Consider the following 17778-nt stretch of genomic DNA (forward strand, 5'->3'; position numbering starts at 1 on the left):
TATACTGAGAATACTGAACGTATTTGTTAGAAAGATGGTGAAAAGGACTTCTTTTGGCACCTCTGGTATAATTTGGAGGCAGCATACATTTGTGAGATACCATCTAGATACTCATTGTTTATTGCTGAACTAATTACCGATGTTGAAAACTGAGTCTATGTCTTTTGGTTTCAAAACATGTTTCCTAATGAAGCAAAAGGAGCAGCTAGAGCTTGAAACAGGCCATAATACAGACTGAAGAGAATGGTATTGTTTACACTTTGTTCACATGAAGTGGTGCTAGCAAGCAGGGATTTTTATGGAAGCTTCAAATTTGGAGTGACCGATGGATTCCACACCCTCACTGCAGGAAACATACCAATCACATGGTTTTGGGTTTTAGAAAATCGCTTAGATTTCTCTTTCACATAAGAAACCACTTGTCTAAGAGCTCACAGATACATTTTTAGTACCCCTCATATACCTGGGAACATCAGATGGGTCTTTGAGATCCAGATGTTCTAAATCTTGGCTTTTATTTTACCTGCACAGATCTGAACTTGTTTGTACTTTTGAACATGGACAATTATGCCTGAGTGCATCTTTAATTCAGAAAAAATGTCTGTGATACGATTGTGTTTTATGACTGTCATCCCATAAAAATGAAAAAAATATATATGGCTTGTATTACTTCAAAGCTGCAGAAGCATGTGTAAATTAATCTTCAGCTTAGAAGAGGTACAAAAGCAGCTGCTGTGGATGGGTACATTACACTTAATTAACAAGGAATTTACTGAACTAAATTAAATTACCGCAAAGTGGCTTATCTGCGTAATAGCATCAAGTCGGCAGTGCAACCGAAGTTACATTTGCAGATCACTATACTTTCCTGATATTTTTTAAATAGCGCTTTTTGCTTTTGCAGTGGTTTTGAAACATAATGAAAGGGCATTAGAAAACTGAACACTGTTTGTAGAGTGCAAAGCATGTAGGGCTTTCCTTTGAAAGCGACAGAGAGTAACAGTATAGTCATGCAAACAAACGCATCCAGCATCCGCATATAGAAGGATGGCCTGTAACCAACCAGATGAAATTCTTCAAGGAAAATACATACATGTGTTGGCTCACTGTTCTCTTGCTCTCCTGGGTACAGCCGGGTGAAAACTGTTACCACCTGCATTTCATCCTGGTTGCATGCACCATCACAGTGTGTTCGTGAAGGCGTTCCCCACTCCTGTGGATAGAGCAGCGTAAAGGCTTGTGAGAGGATTCCCTAACCTGCGTCAGCTCTCACAGCATAGGTTAGCAAGGGCTCCTTCATCTCGCACAATTTATTTTCACCGGTACAAAGTAGTTAGCGGTTACGAAGAATGCAGGTGAGTGCAGTAACGGCTGACCTGAAGGAGCACTGGCCAAAACCGGCACAGAGGACAGTAACCCATGCGACCACCCTGGTGTTCTGGTGCTTCTGGCAGAAACTATGGTAAAATGGGAGAATTTCCAAAGGCAGAAGTTTAACTCGTCAAGTGAGAGAACTGCCTATCTAATGCATTGCTAAGTTTTTGGCAGTTCAAAGGAGGCTGGATTGTGGGCTTGCACAACCTCTACGCCGTGTTAATGTGCCCACTGATGCTTGGGGCAGGGGGGATTCCAAAGGACTCTGGCATTTTACTTTATCGGTGGCTAATTTTGATTGTTCTTTTATTTAAAATTATATTTTAATTCTCCAGGTACCTTTGAGGGTGTACTGTAGTTCAAAACAGGGATGACATCTGGGTTCAGGAGGGAATATTTCCTCTGGTCAGATTGGGTTTTGGTGCTGGTGCCTGTTTGGCTGATTTTGGTTGTCATACAAAGTGACGCGTGGCCTACCTCCTTGCTCCTTTTCATGGACCGCCTCCACAGACACATGGCAGTTTCTTTGATCTTTCCTGCTGTCTCCCCGCAGCACTTTGTAGTTGCCTCTTTCTGCAGGCAATTCCTTAATCTACATGTGCAACGTCAACTACCTGTAAGCAGAATGAAATGTGAATAGGGGGCGGGGGGGAGGGGGCAATGAATACTTCTACCTACAAAGTACAGTCTTTTAAATATGTATCTCTAAGCAAGAAAAATGCTTACACTTCTCTGGAACTATTGACAACTAATACTGCAGTAGTTTTATTTTTGCTATTAATATCAAACTATTCATTTCTGAATTCTTTCTTTTAGCAGCGCACTTTTAATGGCTTCCATTCAGATACACCTGCAGCCTATTAAAGAGGAAAGGCAGGCAGCTTTTGAGAGGACAATTGCTATGCGTAGGATTAATTATCAGCAGCACACAGGTGAACCAGTGTCCATCTTCTAACTGAAAAAAACTAACGGTATAATTAATTACTCTGCTTTCACTACTTCATTAGCTTCACTAAACTGTATGATGTTTGAACTGATATATAATTTCTACTGTAATAGCTTAATCTGATAATTATTTCTTAGCAGATAGTTACGTGTTTCAGCACTCCTAGCAAAGCGATCTTTTTCATGGTTCCAGAGTAATTTAGATCACATATTTACGATATACTTCAGATAGGTTTTGAGGAGATGGTATTTAGTACCCTGACTTCAATTTCATAGCTTGATCTGAAAATCACAATATTTGTAAATAGCCACTAGCAGACTTTTCTCTCATAACTTTTTTATCTCTTCCATGGATAGTTTTATAGGTAGTATGATAAAGACTTTCTAAATCCTTAGGGCTTAAGAAGACTATACTCGCAGCTTGTGCTGGAAAAGTTATTTAGCTATTTTAAGAAGCAAGTCTTCATCTGAAATTTCAAAAAAAAAGGCAGGTATGTACTTACTTTTCAGTTAAATTTCTCAAAGAATGGTGACCTATCTTGTTTTTCTAAAGCTATGAAATTTTTTTTGGATCAGATCTCACGCTAATGATTTGTTATAGTAGTTTTCCCGTGTTTCTGGGTTTAAGTATTAGGGCTAAGCTAATATTTTTCAGAACAGGCTGAATTTGGCAGTTCTCAAGTTCTCCTATGACAAATATATGAACTGTTTACAAGTGCCGTTCGCACCTCTGATTTCCAAAAAATTATTACACATAATGCAAATATTGCAGGAGGAAGAACGTTACCTGTTCAAAACAAATAGGGAAAAGGAAGCCCTTGAAGAGAAGTTTGTCAGCTCATGACAACTTTTTTAATAGCACACAAAAACCTACTTTGATTACTGTTTGCTCAGTCATTTTGCAATTAATTTTAGAAGTAACGGAGGTCCAGGATTCTTTGCTAGCTTTGGTTTGGACTAAAGCAATTTCTAAACCCACTATTGTTATTTGGTTGTGTTAACGTGGTTGGGGTTTATTTTTCTGTAACTGGTAAGCCTTGTCTCTAAAATGGCACTTGAAACTTGGTCAAGAATTCTCATCCAGAATTAGATTTTCTTGATAAGAACCCAGTCAAATATCCCCAGTTTAACTAAGAGCGTGTTTCCCATTTCCTTTTTAAGACTACTGTTTTTCAGATTTGGATTCTCTTTTGCTTGTTCTTTGTGGCCAGCCTTCTATCTAAAGCCGGATACAAATATTTAAATTCTTCTTCATTCATTTATAGCAGTGCTGACAATAGTAAGAGCTAAATTTACTGTGTTGTAAGTGACATTGCAAGTAACTATGGTAAGGGGAAATGAGTTTTCCAGGAAAACAATCTGTTCTATTTTTTTAAAGTAAGTGCTGACTAACAGAGTGAAACATTTTTTATGGATGGATGCTTTGTAGAAGGGAAAATATATTTGATAGTGACTCGCAGGAATGCTTTCCTCCTGTCGGGATGTCGTGCTCCTGTCGAGAGTCGCGAGCCCTGCGCCTGCCCAGCCGCCCTTACAGGGTGCTTTGCCACCAGAGGGTGACTCCTGCCGCGAGGGCAGGCCTTGGTTTACCCATTTGGAGGCTGTGTAATTTGTGTGGTATGTTTCCGATGGAGAGTAAAATTAGAACAAGATCATCTCGGCCCGTCGTGCCTGCTAACCGTGGATGGAGCGTTTGGGTTCACTCCAGACCTGCTTTATTTTGTTGTCATCCTGCGTTTCAGTGGCTCTGGGTGAACTTGTACCTAAGGAGGGTGGTGATGGCGGGAGGGGACAGGGACGTGCCGGCACGGGTGAGGGGAGAGGGCCGCTGCCCAGGCCTTGGCCTCTGTGAGGCGCCTCTGCCATGATGGCTCCTGGGGTCGCTTCCCTCATAACGCAGCCCAGGCTCTCCTCGAGAGCGCGCAGTCCTTCCGCAGGCGCGTTACCGCGGCCCGCTGCTCCCGCGCATCCCCACGCGCCCCGAGGAGGCGGCGGGCCGGGGGCGGTTAGGGCAGCGCCGGGCTCCGCCCCCGCCCCGCCCTTCTCTCCTCAGAGTGGGCTGCGGCCCCTCCCCGCGGGCTGCCCCCCGCCGGGCTCGTCAGCGCGGGCTGCGCGGGTCCCGGCTGCCCCAGCAGGGCCGGGGAGCGGGGGGCGGGCCGGGGGCGGGGAGCGGGCGGCGGGGCCTGGCGTGGTTCTCCGCGCCCCGCCGGCGGGCCGTGCCGTGCCCCGCGGCTCCCCCCGCTCGCCCGCCCGCCCCACCGCCGCGGCTCCCCCCGCTCGCCCGGGCGCTCTGCAAGATGGCGGCAGCAGCCGAGCGCGGCGCGGAGCTGCCCGCGGAGTCGTCGCGGGGGGTTCGGCCGCCGGCGCTGGGCCCCGAGGAGGTGGCGAGGCGCCTGGCGAGCACCCGCCGGGAGCTGGGCAACAGGCGTAAGATCCTGCTGAGGAACCTGCCGGCCGAGAGCAGCAGCCAGGTACGGCCGCCGCCTCCCCTCAGCCGGCCGGCGGCGTGGCGCGCTCCCGCCGGCGCCTCAGGCGGCTCGTGCCCGGGGAAGCGCCCGCAGCGGGGCCGGCTGCTGCGGGGGAGCCGCTCCGCGGGGCCGGCCGGAGGGAGGTGCGGGGCGGCCCGCCGTTAGCCCTCGTCCTCAGGGATTCCGTGGGCTGCAGCTTCGCACCCTTCTCCCTCCCTCCCTTCCTTCCTTCGTGCCCCCCGCGGGTCGGCTCGGGCTTCTCCCGACGCCTCCCGTGGCAGATGGGCTTTGTTACCGCCCGTGGCCGCGGTGCCTGCGGAGAGCGGCTGCAGCCTGGCCTCCCCCGGGCGGGAACCGTCGCCCTCAGCCGCGGGGCGCGACGCCTGGCAGAGCAGGGCGCCGCGGTGGTGCCCGCCCGCCTGCGGGAGCCGGGCCGGGCCCGGGAGTGAGGGAGCAGCTGCGGTCCCGGGGCAGCCCCGGTTCCCTGGGCGGCGGCGCGGGGTAGCGCCCGTGTGGCGGCCCCTGAGGGGAGGCGACGGCCGGCGCGGGCCGTTACTGGCGCGGGGGCACCTGCGCGCCTGCCCTCGCCGAACAGGTAAGGCGCCTTTACAGCCCGTTTCTGTGTAAAAACAAAGCTAAAAGGCTTTTTTTTTTTTTTTTTTCTTTCCCGGAGGTGAGCAGCGTGTGTTCAGTGAAAGTGGGTTTCTGCAGTCTGGTGGTGGTTTAGGAAAATTCCGCTCAAATTACTGCTATTCATAGCAGAAGATCGGCAAATTCATGAACTAATGCATGAGTCGGTCTGTGAGGTGATTTGGTAGCCCAGTCACTTACCGGATCTTTACCAGATCCAAATACTCAACTTGATGCACAAGTATAAAAAAAAAAAGTAATTACAGCTTTTGTTCTAAACCGCTCCTTGTGTCTCTTCCCTTCTCTCCCTAAAGCACGGGCAAGTTTGCTACCTGCGGGTAAGTGCACACGTGTAGACTATCATTTTCTCCATAACTCCGGCGGAAAGGGACCATTCATTTTGGAGAGAATCTTTCAGCGATCAGTGTAATTTGATCCAGAGTACCGAGCTTGCTCGCCGCAGCACTTCATATTTTGCTCTCGCATACCTGGCACCTTTTGGTCTGTTGCTTGTAGTGTGATTATAGGTAGAGTTTTAGATACGGCAGCTTTGCTGTGGTCCTGCACGATGTTTTACGTGTAGAGCCTCACCTGTGTGTATAGCAACCTAATAACCTAATCCAATAGTAAACTCACAACTTGGAAAAACCTGCGAATCCTCATCGTCTCTTCAAGAAGCTGTCACACGTGACTGTGTTGACAGAGAGGGCTTACTGGTGTATCACAGGATGCTTTCTGCAGATAGCTGGAACAGGATCACTTTGTCTGACACTCAAAACAGTTGTGTTAACTTGCTCCTGTTGCGTGCAGCAGGTACTTCATGAATTCACATGTGTGCTGCCTAAAAGCACATCTCACCCATATGGAAGCCATCAGGCTTGGCGTTGCCTGGTCAGACAAAGAATGCTACAGGGAAATAGTAGTGTGAAGGTCCGATTTGGCAGCCACGTAATATTTTGGAAGTTTGCCATTTTGTTTTGATAACTTAGAAGTAGCGTTTAGATGCCTTTTTCTCCATATGTAAGGTCCTGATGTTCACCTCTTCATAGGATAGAACAGTACCACCATGTACAGGTCCTGAAATACAGTTTCAAAAAATGTCATTTACATTTGTTAACGTTGTTGAGCTATTGGTGATGGCATGTAAAGGCAGAATAGTTGTGCTGTACAGAGAAAGTTTCTGTCCTGGAGCAGTTTTGGAAAGGAGAAGTATGTTTGTGGTCAGGCATGTTAGTTGGCTGTCACGCATTTCCAAAAATTACCACCAAACTTAACATTAGTTATTTCAAATTAACACTCTTGGTAAACACCGCGCAGAGGTGCTTTGTCTGCTGTTTCCTTCTTGAAGTGATTGGTTAGCCGAGTAAAATCAGATAAACTATTGCTGATCTGGTCAGTTTATTCACCGTGAGGAAAGAGTTGTACATTAAATGTTAAAATGCGGCAAAGTCTTCTAGAACAGGTTTTCATAAATGTAAATATTCATCTCTAATCATTGGGGTGCTGAGTTTGCTATCATTTGTTGTTAGTAAGTGAAGAATGAGACCAAGATTCACCAAAATAGTTTCCAAGTGAGAAACCGCTCTTCTACTGATACAGATTGCTGGAGATACTCAGTTCTGTCAGAAGGCTCATCATCTTCAAAATGCAAACAAAACTCCCAATTTTTGTTAGGTGAAATTAGGTAACAAGCATTTTCCTCTGTCAGTTGTAGCTACATATTAACATGTTGTTTTCTTTATTATTGTAATCTTCTGTTACCTTTGGAGTTCCACCTGTGTGAAACCGAAGTTAAAAAAAAAAAATAATAAATTAAGGCCATAGAAGAGATGTGCCTTAGCCATGAAACGTTACCACAGGTTTGTAGTCTTAGAAACCAAACAGGGATCTTTAAATGTCCGAAGTGTTCAGCACTTTAGGTGCTGGGTGAGCATTGTTAAGGGTCAGAGGTTGCCCACATTTGAATCTTGGCAAGTGGCGTTCTCTCTAAATGCATTTGGCAACATCGCTGTTCCTGAGGAAATCCAGAGCCTGCTTTCAAGAAGAAGGACAGTTGGAATAAAAAGCACCGTGCAGTCTGTAGCACCCAAGAAAGTCAGCATTGACAAGCTTTTTCTCATTGGGTCTCAATATGAAGGAAATCCGAAGGGGAACTAATTAAGTCAAAATTACATCACGAAGATTCTTTCTGCAAATACATACTTGCAGGATTAGTATTTCTTCAAGCAGTTCTCTCACTGCGGCGATGGAGAAAGGATTTTTTGGTGACAGATCTGCAGTAAACATTTTTATATAGCACCTTTGCTGTTCTTGAAGGCAAATTGCCCGTTTTCTGTTTAGTTGGCAAGTCAATTGACTTTGTACTGTCCTGTCATGGTGAAGTCTTCCAGAGTTGCCAGTTAGGTCCCTATATTCATCCTTGTCGGATTCCTCCAGCACAGTACTTGAACTGTGCTGTGGTGTGATAACGACCTAGAAATGGACATACTCCTCTCACTTGCAATTCTTACTGCAAGAGTGGGGAACTGTCATTTGCTCTTACCAGAGTAATAATTTTATGCCTTCGTTAGTGTGTAGGGCCATTAGAAGGATTCAAGGAATCCTAGGAGGGCACTGATAATGTGATGTTTTACAGTAAGACAGGCAAGGTTGTCCCACTGGTGTCTGTCTTCTTGAAAATAAGAGATAGTGGGTGTGTTCTTGTTAGATTAATGTCCTCTGCTGCAGTGTTGTGGCAAGGCTGATGTTTGTATTGAGAATCTTTGCAAAGAGACTTAAAGCTAAGCTCGGTTGTAGTTGTTCGTTTTCTTCTGGTCAGCGCTCGGCAATGAATTGTCAGTCTCTTGGTTGGACATCTCTTGCGATTGCCTTGTGTGTGCATCTCCCTGAACTGTCATTGCTGATGAATCAATGAATCCATTTCAACAGCAAGGAACACAATCACATATGTTGTTGAAAGTGCAGTGTTCAAAGGCATGCATCGCAAATTGAAGGACCTTGGAATTACCCTGAAACTGCTCTGAATGCTCTGGGAGGCAAAAGGACAGCTCTGGGCGGAGAGAGGGAGGGAAATGATGGTAACTTCTCTTCTTTACTGGTAAAGAGATGCTAAGGACTTCAGGATGACCAGAATGTAACTGAAGTTGTACCTTGCTAAACAGGAAGTTTCATTTTGCTGGAGCTGAAGCAAGTCAGCTTCTGCTTGTTTTGGTTTGTGTAATTACCTCAGTGGATCACAAGAAGTGGTTTTGATTTCCCCCAAGGCACTGTTTTTTCACTGTTAGGCGTTCCTTATTTATGTCTGATTAACTTCCGTAGGAGCAGTGGCTCGTTACTGTGAGGTAGCCAGCAGTCTGGTACCCTGGCATACCAGTTTGTATCCCATGGAGTTGCTGTTGGGAAGAACAGGCCTTGGGTTATCTTTCCTGCTAATCTTTACTGAGATGTGTAGCAAAATCTCCACTCTTCACTGCGAAGATTAGCTGACCAGCAAGGGCTATTTGCTTTTTGATTCCCTCCTTTGCAGTTAAGGAGTGAGTTTCTGTGAGAGATGCACTTGCTTCCAAGCAGTTTTTTCCTGTGCTTTATTATTTTCAAATGCCACCATATTACGTTCACATTCCTGCTTTTCTTCTTTAACGCCTGAGGCTAGAAAATAAATGTTGTAGAGGGAATGTTCTACTTTGATGTGGGACATGAAGTAAAGTAGGGCTGATTAATTATTTTAATACCCTGTAGTTCTTCTTTGGTATGATGGAGTCTAAAGAAAGATGAAGTATTTTTAGGTGTTGATAAGGAACTGGTGCAGTCCACCCAGGATGGGGATTTATCTTGTGTTTTGGGACCTGATGTGCCTACCCAGTTTTTTTCACTGGTGTCTGTTCCTGATCAAAAGACAGATCACTGCTTAACGTGATGCTGTTTCTGGTGGAGTGATTGGTTGGGTTTGGGGTTTTTTCCTTCCCTTCTTTCTTCCTGGATTAGCCCCAATTTTTCCTTGTTCCTTTTTGATCGAAAGCCTTTAATGAACTGCGATGATTTGAGGAAGTACTCTCTCCCAGGCTGTTGTATGCCTGACGTTTAAGTAGAAGGGGCCTTTGTGTTTTAGTTAGTCCCCTGTCACGCTGACTGAACATGAAAGGCATACTTGTTGGATAGTGAGTAGCTTTCATGCCTTAGGATGTACGTGGGGTTTTTTTTATTTTCTTTATTGCTTTTCTTTTGCTTTGTGTTCTTGCTCTCTCGTGTTACCTCTTCTATGTCTTTTTCATCTTTCCTTTAGCTTGCATACCACCCAGAATACCCAGGATGATGAAATTAATTTCCAGTCTCATAGTGTTCCTCTTATCAACACACTGATATGTCTCTGGAAGATCAGAGAAATATGTTTTTCCTTCCATGTCCGTCATAAGTTTACTGAGAAACCGTTATTCTTCTCTCTTAACATTTTCTTACATTCCTTTAATAAAGATCTTTGGAGGGTATGATCTTACAAAAGTGGGAGTCAGTTCTCAAACAAAAAGGTTTGCACCGGAGGCAGTTTGTGGCCTAAAATTACAGGCATGATTTTGTTGCAACTTTCATAGTTTGTGACTGTTCATGGAAGTGAAGAGGGAATGTGCTGAGCAAACAGCTTTAGGGCACATCTCAGGGCTCACTGTTCCTGGAGTCCTGGGCAGGTAAACATCTGCTAAACATCTTAGACCTGATCCTACAGCTGTTGCTCATCTAAGAACTTTCTTTAATGCAACATTGAAAAAACCCCTGAACATTTGTCAGAGGAGAGAACATACTATACAGTATGGTGAGCCCAATCTTTGTCTGAGATTTTGCTCTTTAGAAGCAAGGGAAGATTTATCCGCAGTCGATGCGCTGTTGGTGAAAATTTGAGGACCTCCTACCTCTGTGGTCATTAGCAGACAGGAGGTGTTTAGAATTGCACTGTGCATCACACCTTGTGCTTTGGTATCCGGCCTTGTCATTGGTGCTGTGTCCTCCACTTCTCATTGTCCAACAGAGGCTCCAGGATTTTCCCTCATAAAAGATTATAATTTTAAACTGTGCTAATGTTCTCTTTCTTACTACCTCCCCCCCCCCCCCCCCTTTTTTTCTTTCCCCATAGCAGACTACTTTTTTGCCTCGCTCCCTCCTTTTTCCCTCCCTCCCGCCCTCCCTCCTTTTTCCCTCCTCTTTCTTGCTCTCTTTTTCTCAGGAACTCCTCCTCTTTCCTGCTCTGTCTCTACAAATGAAAACAAAGTCTTCTGAGATGATTTAAAACTTCTTGGTTAGCCAAACATGTTACTTAGCTCAGCTGCTTTTAAGACATAATTGATTCCCATTTCAAGAATATGTGTGTCAAGTTGAGGCCTTCAGCTACTGACTGAGAGCCACGTTATAGACCGGACTTGTACAGTGTTTATATTGGAACCACCACTAAAGCTTACTGTAGAAATCTGGCCAGGCACTGTTATAATTGTTAAATATTTTTGTTGCCAGAACAACACAAATGAGTGTTACATCTAGAGAGAGAAAAACACTTGGGTTTAGGGTGCTGGAGGTGTAACACGTGTAGTATGCTGTTCCAGGTGGTGGCTGAGTATTTCTTGCGTATTCTTGCACTGTGAGATCCTGGGTATGAGAAGCTGATTTTATTGGAAGTAAAATCTGAGCTTTACTAATTTGATAAATAGGGCGAATGTGCCTGTTAGTAGCTCCCTTCCTTGTTTGCGTTTTAAACAATGTAGGTAATAAAGCATCAAGACAGATCCTCTCTGAGGAAAGCATTCTTTCCATTTGAGAGATGCAGATTTCATATTGATCGTATGTGGTAGAATATCATGTTGCCAGTTTTTCTACCCAAGACAAGACAGGACAGGACAAGAACTGAAGTCTTTCAAGACCATGTTTCTTACAGTAGTAAATAATGCATTTTTAAGGTATATTTAGCCTGTATTAATTAGTGGTTTCTCTTAAACTCCTTTTAATGCATTTGGTTTTGGTTTTTCTGCAAATTTTCAAGTGTGAACTGACTGTTTTCTGGTTAGGATTTTAATTTTTACTGATGCTAAGATTAACTAGCTGTGAAGCCTGCTTTTAAGAACTCTGAAAGTTTAAGGGGTTGTACATTTCCTGTTCCAAGATGTTTAGTTAGAGCCGCTGGTATGGCCTGCATGTTTATGCAACTGCTGTTACTCTGAGCAAGCTCTCTTCTCTGTTTTTCTCTCCTCCTCTCCCTTTCTGTGGTACATATCATCCTTGCTCTGTCCAGGGACACATCCCCAGGAGCTGCCTGGCATGGACTCTGCTCCGTTTTGCTTGGGTACAAACGCACGTCGGTGCCCAAGAGTTGGTGCTAGTTTTAGGTCTGGTTCAGGAGCCGGCTATGAGTTGATCCTAGGAGTGCAATAATTAAGGGCCAAGACAGACCCCACTATAAACAGTGCTTGTGTTAGAAACTTTATGGGATCTGTGACTGCTCTGTGTCTGCCAGATAGCTTTGTAACTGCTCAAAACTTTCGTTGTCGAAATACTATCATCTAGCCCGATGTTCAGTGTGACACTCATGCCATCTAGACCTCCAGCACGCTAGTGGATGTTGCCATTATGTTTAGACTGTATATGATGCAGTTAAATCGTGATTATTGTGGTGATTGTTGGTCACTTGTTTTTAGACTAATAGATTCATTCTATTATAAAAGAGGAAAACAATCCTTTAGGAGAAGCAACTTCATGAACGTTATGTGGAAAAAATGCTAACAGTGGCCAGGCTTGGTCAACAGATGGTTTGAATGTGAATATTGTGAGCATGGGCAAAGTGGTGGCACTGGGGATGGCAACCAGTGCTTGTGTGCGGTGTCATCGCTGGGTTTAGTACTACCGCATTGCTAAACCTCATGGGAAAAGAAATGGTGAGCTCTTGCTTTGCCGTTCTTGCATGGCTGCCCAGCACAAGGTGATGCCATGGTAAGGCTAACCTGGGGAGGGCAAAAGGTTTTCCTGCCACAGAGTGTGGGTAGGGGCTAACGGCTTCTCTGTGGGTGCGTGTGGTGGTGGCGGTAGGCCCTGATGTGAGGAGAGGGCTGGTGTGGCTGGGCGGGGGGGGGGGGGCAGGCAATTGGAAGGTCAGGAACCGGGAACGACCTGTGGCTGTTTGTTTCTGCTGTGCTCAGGGAAACAGCCCTCTGCTTACATTCCTTGCAAGTTGATAGGTTCGCACCAGAGAATATACCTGACTTGGATGACCCATTTCTCCTCCTAGAGTAAACACTCCTCCCTGGCCCAAGTACCGGCTACCTGCTTACACCAAAGGGACCAACTGTGTTTGCGTTCAGTGCTGGTGGTGCACGATGTTTGGTGGTGCGCAGCTGAACAGGCTTAGGAGCAGCAGATAAAAGTGTTCTTACTGCTTTCCCTGACAGTTCTGCTCTGAGCTGTGGGGAACAGAAACTGTTAACAACATTAAAATGGTAACAGTGTTGGTTCTTTTCTAACAACCAAGTGTTGCAAGTTGTTGACGGTAAAGTTTGGAGAAGTGCCTGAGTTCAAAAGCTGTCTTAGTAATTCTGAAAATACTATGAAGAGTCTTAGTCTAATGTACGCGCATATTTACTTATCTGTTTAGTTTGAAGGAGTATACATTTGCTTAAGAGTCGTCATGGTGTGTTTTATTTTTGTAAATTATCCGGAATGGTCTTTACGTGACAAATGCTTTCACTGCAATACTACACAAACCCAGCTCTGCAGGTAAGGTCTCAGCCCTGCCACAGGGACCATGGGAGCACAAGAATAGGCACCTTCCAGCGAGGTCCTGTTGCACAAAAACTTGGCAGTGTTTGCAACAACCTGTGGAAGTTGGTGTTAAAACCTTCACTAAAATTACTTTCCTTAATTTAGGTTTTCATTTTAAATCTTTCTTATGTCCTCATCATTTTTCACATGAGACCTTATAATTACCCCACAAAAATATGCCCAGTACTATCTATTTTCTCTTTCCATTAACGTTTCAAACAGTTGATGGGAAATCATGTGAAATCATATGATTCACAGATGACTTTCAAAGAGTGTTCAGAGCACTTTGAAATAGTATTGCCTGCTACTTAGTGATCATATAAAATTTCCAGTGTTTTTCTTGTAAAATCATACAAGAAATAAAAAAGGTAAATATATCCCTCTTTTTCTAAGTGGGACAGAAATAACTTCTTTGGAGTTTTCAGTGGCACAATACAGCTGAGCTGTACAAAACTGTGCAGAAAGTGTCTTCCACCGCGGTCTCTCATGACTGACAAGAAACTACCATCTAATTCATGTCAAAGAGATGTCCAATCGCCTACCTGGCTCGAATCTTTGAATTGTGCCTGGCATATTTAGCTTTTTAGAAACCACATCCTTATCACATCTGATAGAGGATGTCTTGAGAAGAGGTAGCTTGAGAAACGCTGCCATATTTTATTAATGTAGTATTTGACAGCTGTTAACTAGTGAAACTAGAGATTGGTGCTCACTTGACTAAAAGGTATACACCTGATACCAGTCACAGAGAACCCAATTAACCTTTAGACTATATATATCGAATTAACAAAGTGGCAAGTAGGCTGGGCTACTGGCAATTGTCTGCAATTAAACTTTCAGAGAAAGCTGGTGGATTATTTTGCTTATTCAAATGGTCTTTTGCTATTGTGTATGAGATTGATCCAACTGAAAGAATACACGTACGCAGGTTGCTACTCATGGTTTCCTCTTGGGGATGATTAAAGTTCATCTTTGTATTCTCACCACTGAACTGATAATCGTTCATGGTTTTGTGGGGCATGTGCATACACCTTGCTCTTACTGGGAATAGCTATAGCAAATGGGTACAAACCTCTTAGGCTTGCTCCTACCCCACCCCTCCCACACCCCTGCTCTCTCCCTGTGAATTAGCGCGAGTAAGTAATGCTTTGGATTGATTCTTCGTTGACCGTCTGTGCATAGTTGATAGAGGATACTTTCCAGGGGGTGTTCTGTGCACGATTATCTTCTGGTTAAAAGAATATTCATTATTAAAAGACTGAGAATATTTTAAAGCGAACTTGAGCATTTACAGGCAACTAAAGCAACTGTTGTGTTTTATGACAGCATTGCCCTCAGTAAACTGCATGATGTGATGTTGCCAGTACTTCTTGTCTGTGTGTTATTTTAAATATGTTGGCAGTCCTTTGGAGAAATTGTAGGGCTTTTGCTACTTTATGAACTGTGATGTTACTCGTCTTTGTCAAAAGACAGTCAACAGGACACCCTGTTGTGCTTACGTGACTTTATATAATGAGAAGTAAAATAATCAAATCCAGTAAGCCTATTTTTTACATGAGATAAAAACATTGCTGCAGTATTATAACCGACTCTTTTAAAAACAAATATTTGATAGTGTTTCTATGGTCAGATTTTCTGTTTATTTGAAACATTTTTGGTTGTGTTTTGCTTTTTTTTGTTTGATTAATTTCTGGCCCTATTTGCTCTGGTGAATTACTCATCTGACGTTTCTTTCTCTTTTAGGAAATCCATGACTTATTTAAAGATTATGAGATCAAGTACTGTTATGTGGACAGAAATAAAAGAACAGGTAAGAACTTCAAATCTGCCAGTGTCAACCATTTCAGCTGTGTGGTGAAACTAGTGAGGAAGATCATCTGCAGTGTGTGAAGTCATCAAATTCTCTGCTGTCATACAGCTTGATTGTCCCTCTGGGATGTTTTTTAGCTGCATAGATTGTCACCTTCTACTGAAGCCAATGGAAAGTTGGAAGCCTTACTGATACCAGCCAGCAGTAGGTCGTCCCACTATGGTATCTCTCTCGTGTGTTCCCTTAGGGAGTGACTCTTTGGGACAAAGCTAACCTCAACTGTCTGATTCCCTTTGAAGAACTAGTCCTGAGACTTCTCTTAGGACAAACGACATGTGCCTGTGACAGGATTGGAGGAAGATGAACCTAGCTCCAGATGTATTTGTGTTGGGTAATTAAGCCAGCAGCGGTTTATTAAAGGAATACTTAAGTCTTTGAAGGACATGTCCTGAATTACTTTGGTCCACTCCTTCATTTACAACTTAATTCCCTAAATAGGGAATTGACGAATCCCTAGTGCTTGTGAGGTACAGAAATGGACAAATAATTCTCTGTGTGTTGCTGTCCTTCCAAACTGCCGTAGGTCCTGCAGCCTGGACCATCTCCTCGGGCAGCCTTGGTTTTCAGGAAAAATACTAAAGCGGTGTATGTAACAGAATTCTGTCAGGATCCCGTGAAGATGATGGCGTTTCTTGGCACCTGCCTCTTAAGGAGCAAAACTTTGGCTGGTGGCCAGCCCTGGGCTACCCAGAGGAGAGGGTTGTGAAGCTACCTTTGCCTACGGTGTCGGGAGGCTCCCTGAGAAACCAGGATGGGGTAGAAGCCAGGACTGTCTTATCTGTCCTGTAGAACGCTGAGAACTCTCACGCCAAGTGATGAGCTGAGAAGGGACAGGAGCCGTGCCCTTGTTGCGTCCTTTTCCAAGAGTCTGGCTGTAATTCCCAGGAGAAACAACAAAAGAGAAATCACGCTCCATTCCTGTGGTCAGCCCCAGCCCCCTTGCCCTCCCCTCGGTGCCTGCTCCTCGCAGCTGTTGCTCACCTGCCTTGTCTGGCGGTCTGAGCCAGCACAGCCCTTTTTATACCCGAGGTGGGGCAACCGTGTCACTGAGCCCTTTGTGAGGTGGCCAACCACGAGCAGCCCCCACTGTGATGTGTCCGTGACATCACCAAGGCTGGTGCCTGGAGTTGGTGCTGCATCCATGTGATCCCACTTTTCCAGTGGTCAAATGAGAAGACACAACTAAATAAAGAATAAAAATGAAATGGAAAACGAGAGTTGGTAGTGCTGGGGAAGCAAATAAATTAGCTGTAGGATGTGAAGAACAGCAGCTCAGCAAAGGTTAAAAGAGAGTTAAAAGCAGCACGTCCTACGCTCTGCTCGCTGTTGAAGAGTTTGGGTGGTACTTGCCGAGATTTGTGGGTTTGAAGGCTATTCTGGAAGAAAGAAGTTTGTGGAGTTTTCTGGAAGGTGATCTTTCACAACTTTGGCGTTGAAGACGTGTCCCGCTGCCCAGCCGTCCATCCAGGAGTGGCTGGCAGTGTTGTGTGAAGTGCAAGACAGTTGTCTGTCGGTCCCTGAAATGAGCCAGCGTGTTTGCCTGGCACTGCCCTGTGCCTTGCCCTTCAGTTGGGCGCTGGAAGAAGACACACGGACCCACATGTGTGGTTCGCTACAGACTGTTGCATCCTCTTTAGTTCACAGGGTATGAGGCAACAGGTGCCAGCTGAACCACAGGAGTTTCCCTCTGAACATCAGGAAACACTTTTTCACTGCGAGGGTGTCCTGGTTTCAGCTGGGATAAAGTTAATTTCCTTCTTAGTAGCTAATGCGGTGCTGTGTTGTGGCTCTGGCGAGAACAATGTTGATAGCGCACTGCTGTTTTTAGTTGTTGCTGGGTAATGTTTCTACTAAGTCAAGGACTTTTCAGTTTCTCAAGCCTTGCCAGCGAGAGGGCTGGAGGGGCAGAAAACGTTGGGAGGGGGACACAGCCAGGACAGCTGGCCCAAACTAGCCAAAGGGAGGTTCCATATCATGGGAAGTCCTGCTTGGTACATAAACTTGGGGGTGTGTGTTGTGGTTTAACCCCGGCCGGCAACCAAGCACCACGCAGCCGCTTGCTCACTCCCCCTCACCCAGAGGGATCGGGGGTGAGAGTCAGAAAGGAATGTAAAACTGAAAGGTTGAGAGAAGAACAGTTTTAATAGGTAAAGCAAAAGCGACACGCGTAAGCAAAGCAAGGAATTCATTCACCACTTCCCATGGGCAGGTAGGTGTTTAGCCATCCCTAGGAAAGCCGGGCTCCATCACTTCTAACAGGTACTTGGGAAGACAAACACTATAATGCCAAATGTCCTCTCCTTCCTCCTCCTTCCCCCAGAATTTATATACTCAGCATGATGTCATATGGTATGGAATACCCCTTTGGCTAGTCTGGGCCAGCTGTCCTGGCTGTGTCCCCTCCCAGTTTCCCGTGCCACTCCAGCCGTCTCGCTGGCTGGGCCCAAGAAACCAAAAAGTCCTTAATTTAGTATAAATTTTACCCAGCAACAACTGAAAACATCAGTGTGCTGTCAACATTGTTCTCACACCAAATCCGAAACACAGCACTGCACCAGCTGCTAAGAGGAAAATTAACTCCATCCCAGCTGAAACCAGGACCGGGGTTGGCTGGGACCTGCCATTTTTTGCTTGGGGACTGGCTGAACATCAGTCAGCAGGTCGTGAGCAGCTGTATTGTGCATCACTTGTTTTCCTTCTTTT

The 17778-nt window shown here is 45.1% G+C and overlaps 1 protein-coding gene across 8 annotated transcripts in view; it reads left to right on the plus strand.

Moving 5' to 3' along the window:
* Positions 1-4433: 4433 nt before the first annotated feature.
* RAVER2 (ribonucleoprotein, PTB binding 2) overlaps positions 4434-17778 on the plus strand; it is a 36224-nt gene continuing 22879 nt past the window's right edge. For 3 of the 8 annotated variants that reach the window (XM_040610638.1, XM_040610639.1, XM_040610640.1), the window contains exons 1-2: positions 4510-4790; positions 14949-15015. In XM_040610638.1, the coding sequence (XP_040466572.1) occupies positions 4617-4790; positions 14949-15015 (241 nt within the window). In that variant the 5' untranslated portion in view covers positions 4510-4616. Of the gene's footprint in view, positions 4791-14948; positions 15016-17778 lie in introns of all 8 variants that reach the window. The other 5 variants (XM_040610633.1, XM_040610634.1, XM_040610637.1 and 2 more) reach the window with 4 other exon arrangements.

The sequence above is a fragment of the Falco naumanni genome, chromosome 11 (genome assembly GCF_017639655.2).
Source record: "Falco naumanni isolate bFalNau1 chromosome 11, bFalNau1.pat, whole genome shotgun sequence".
Taxonomy (NCBI): Eukaryota; Metazoa; Chordata; class Aves; order Falconiformes; family Falconidae; genus Falco; species Falco naumanni.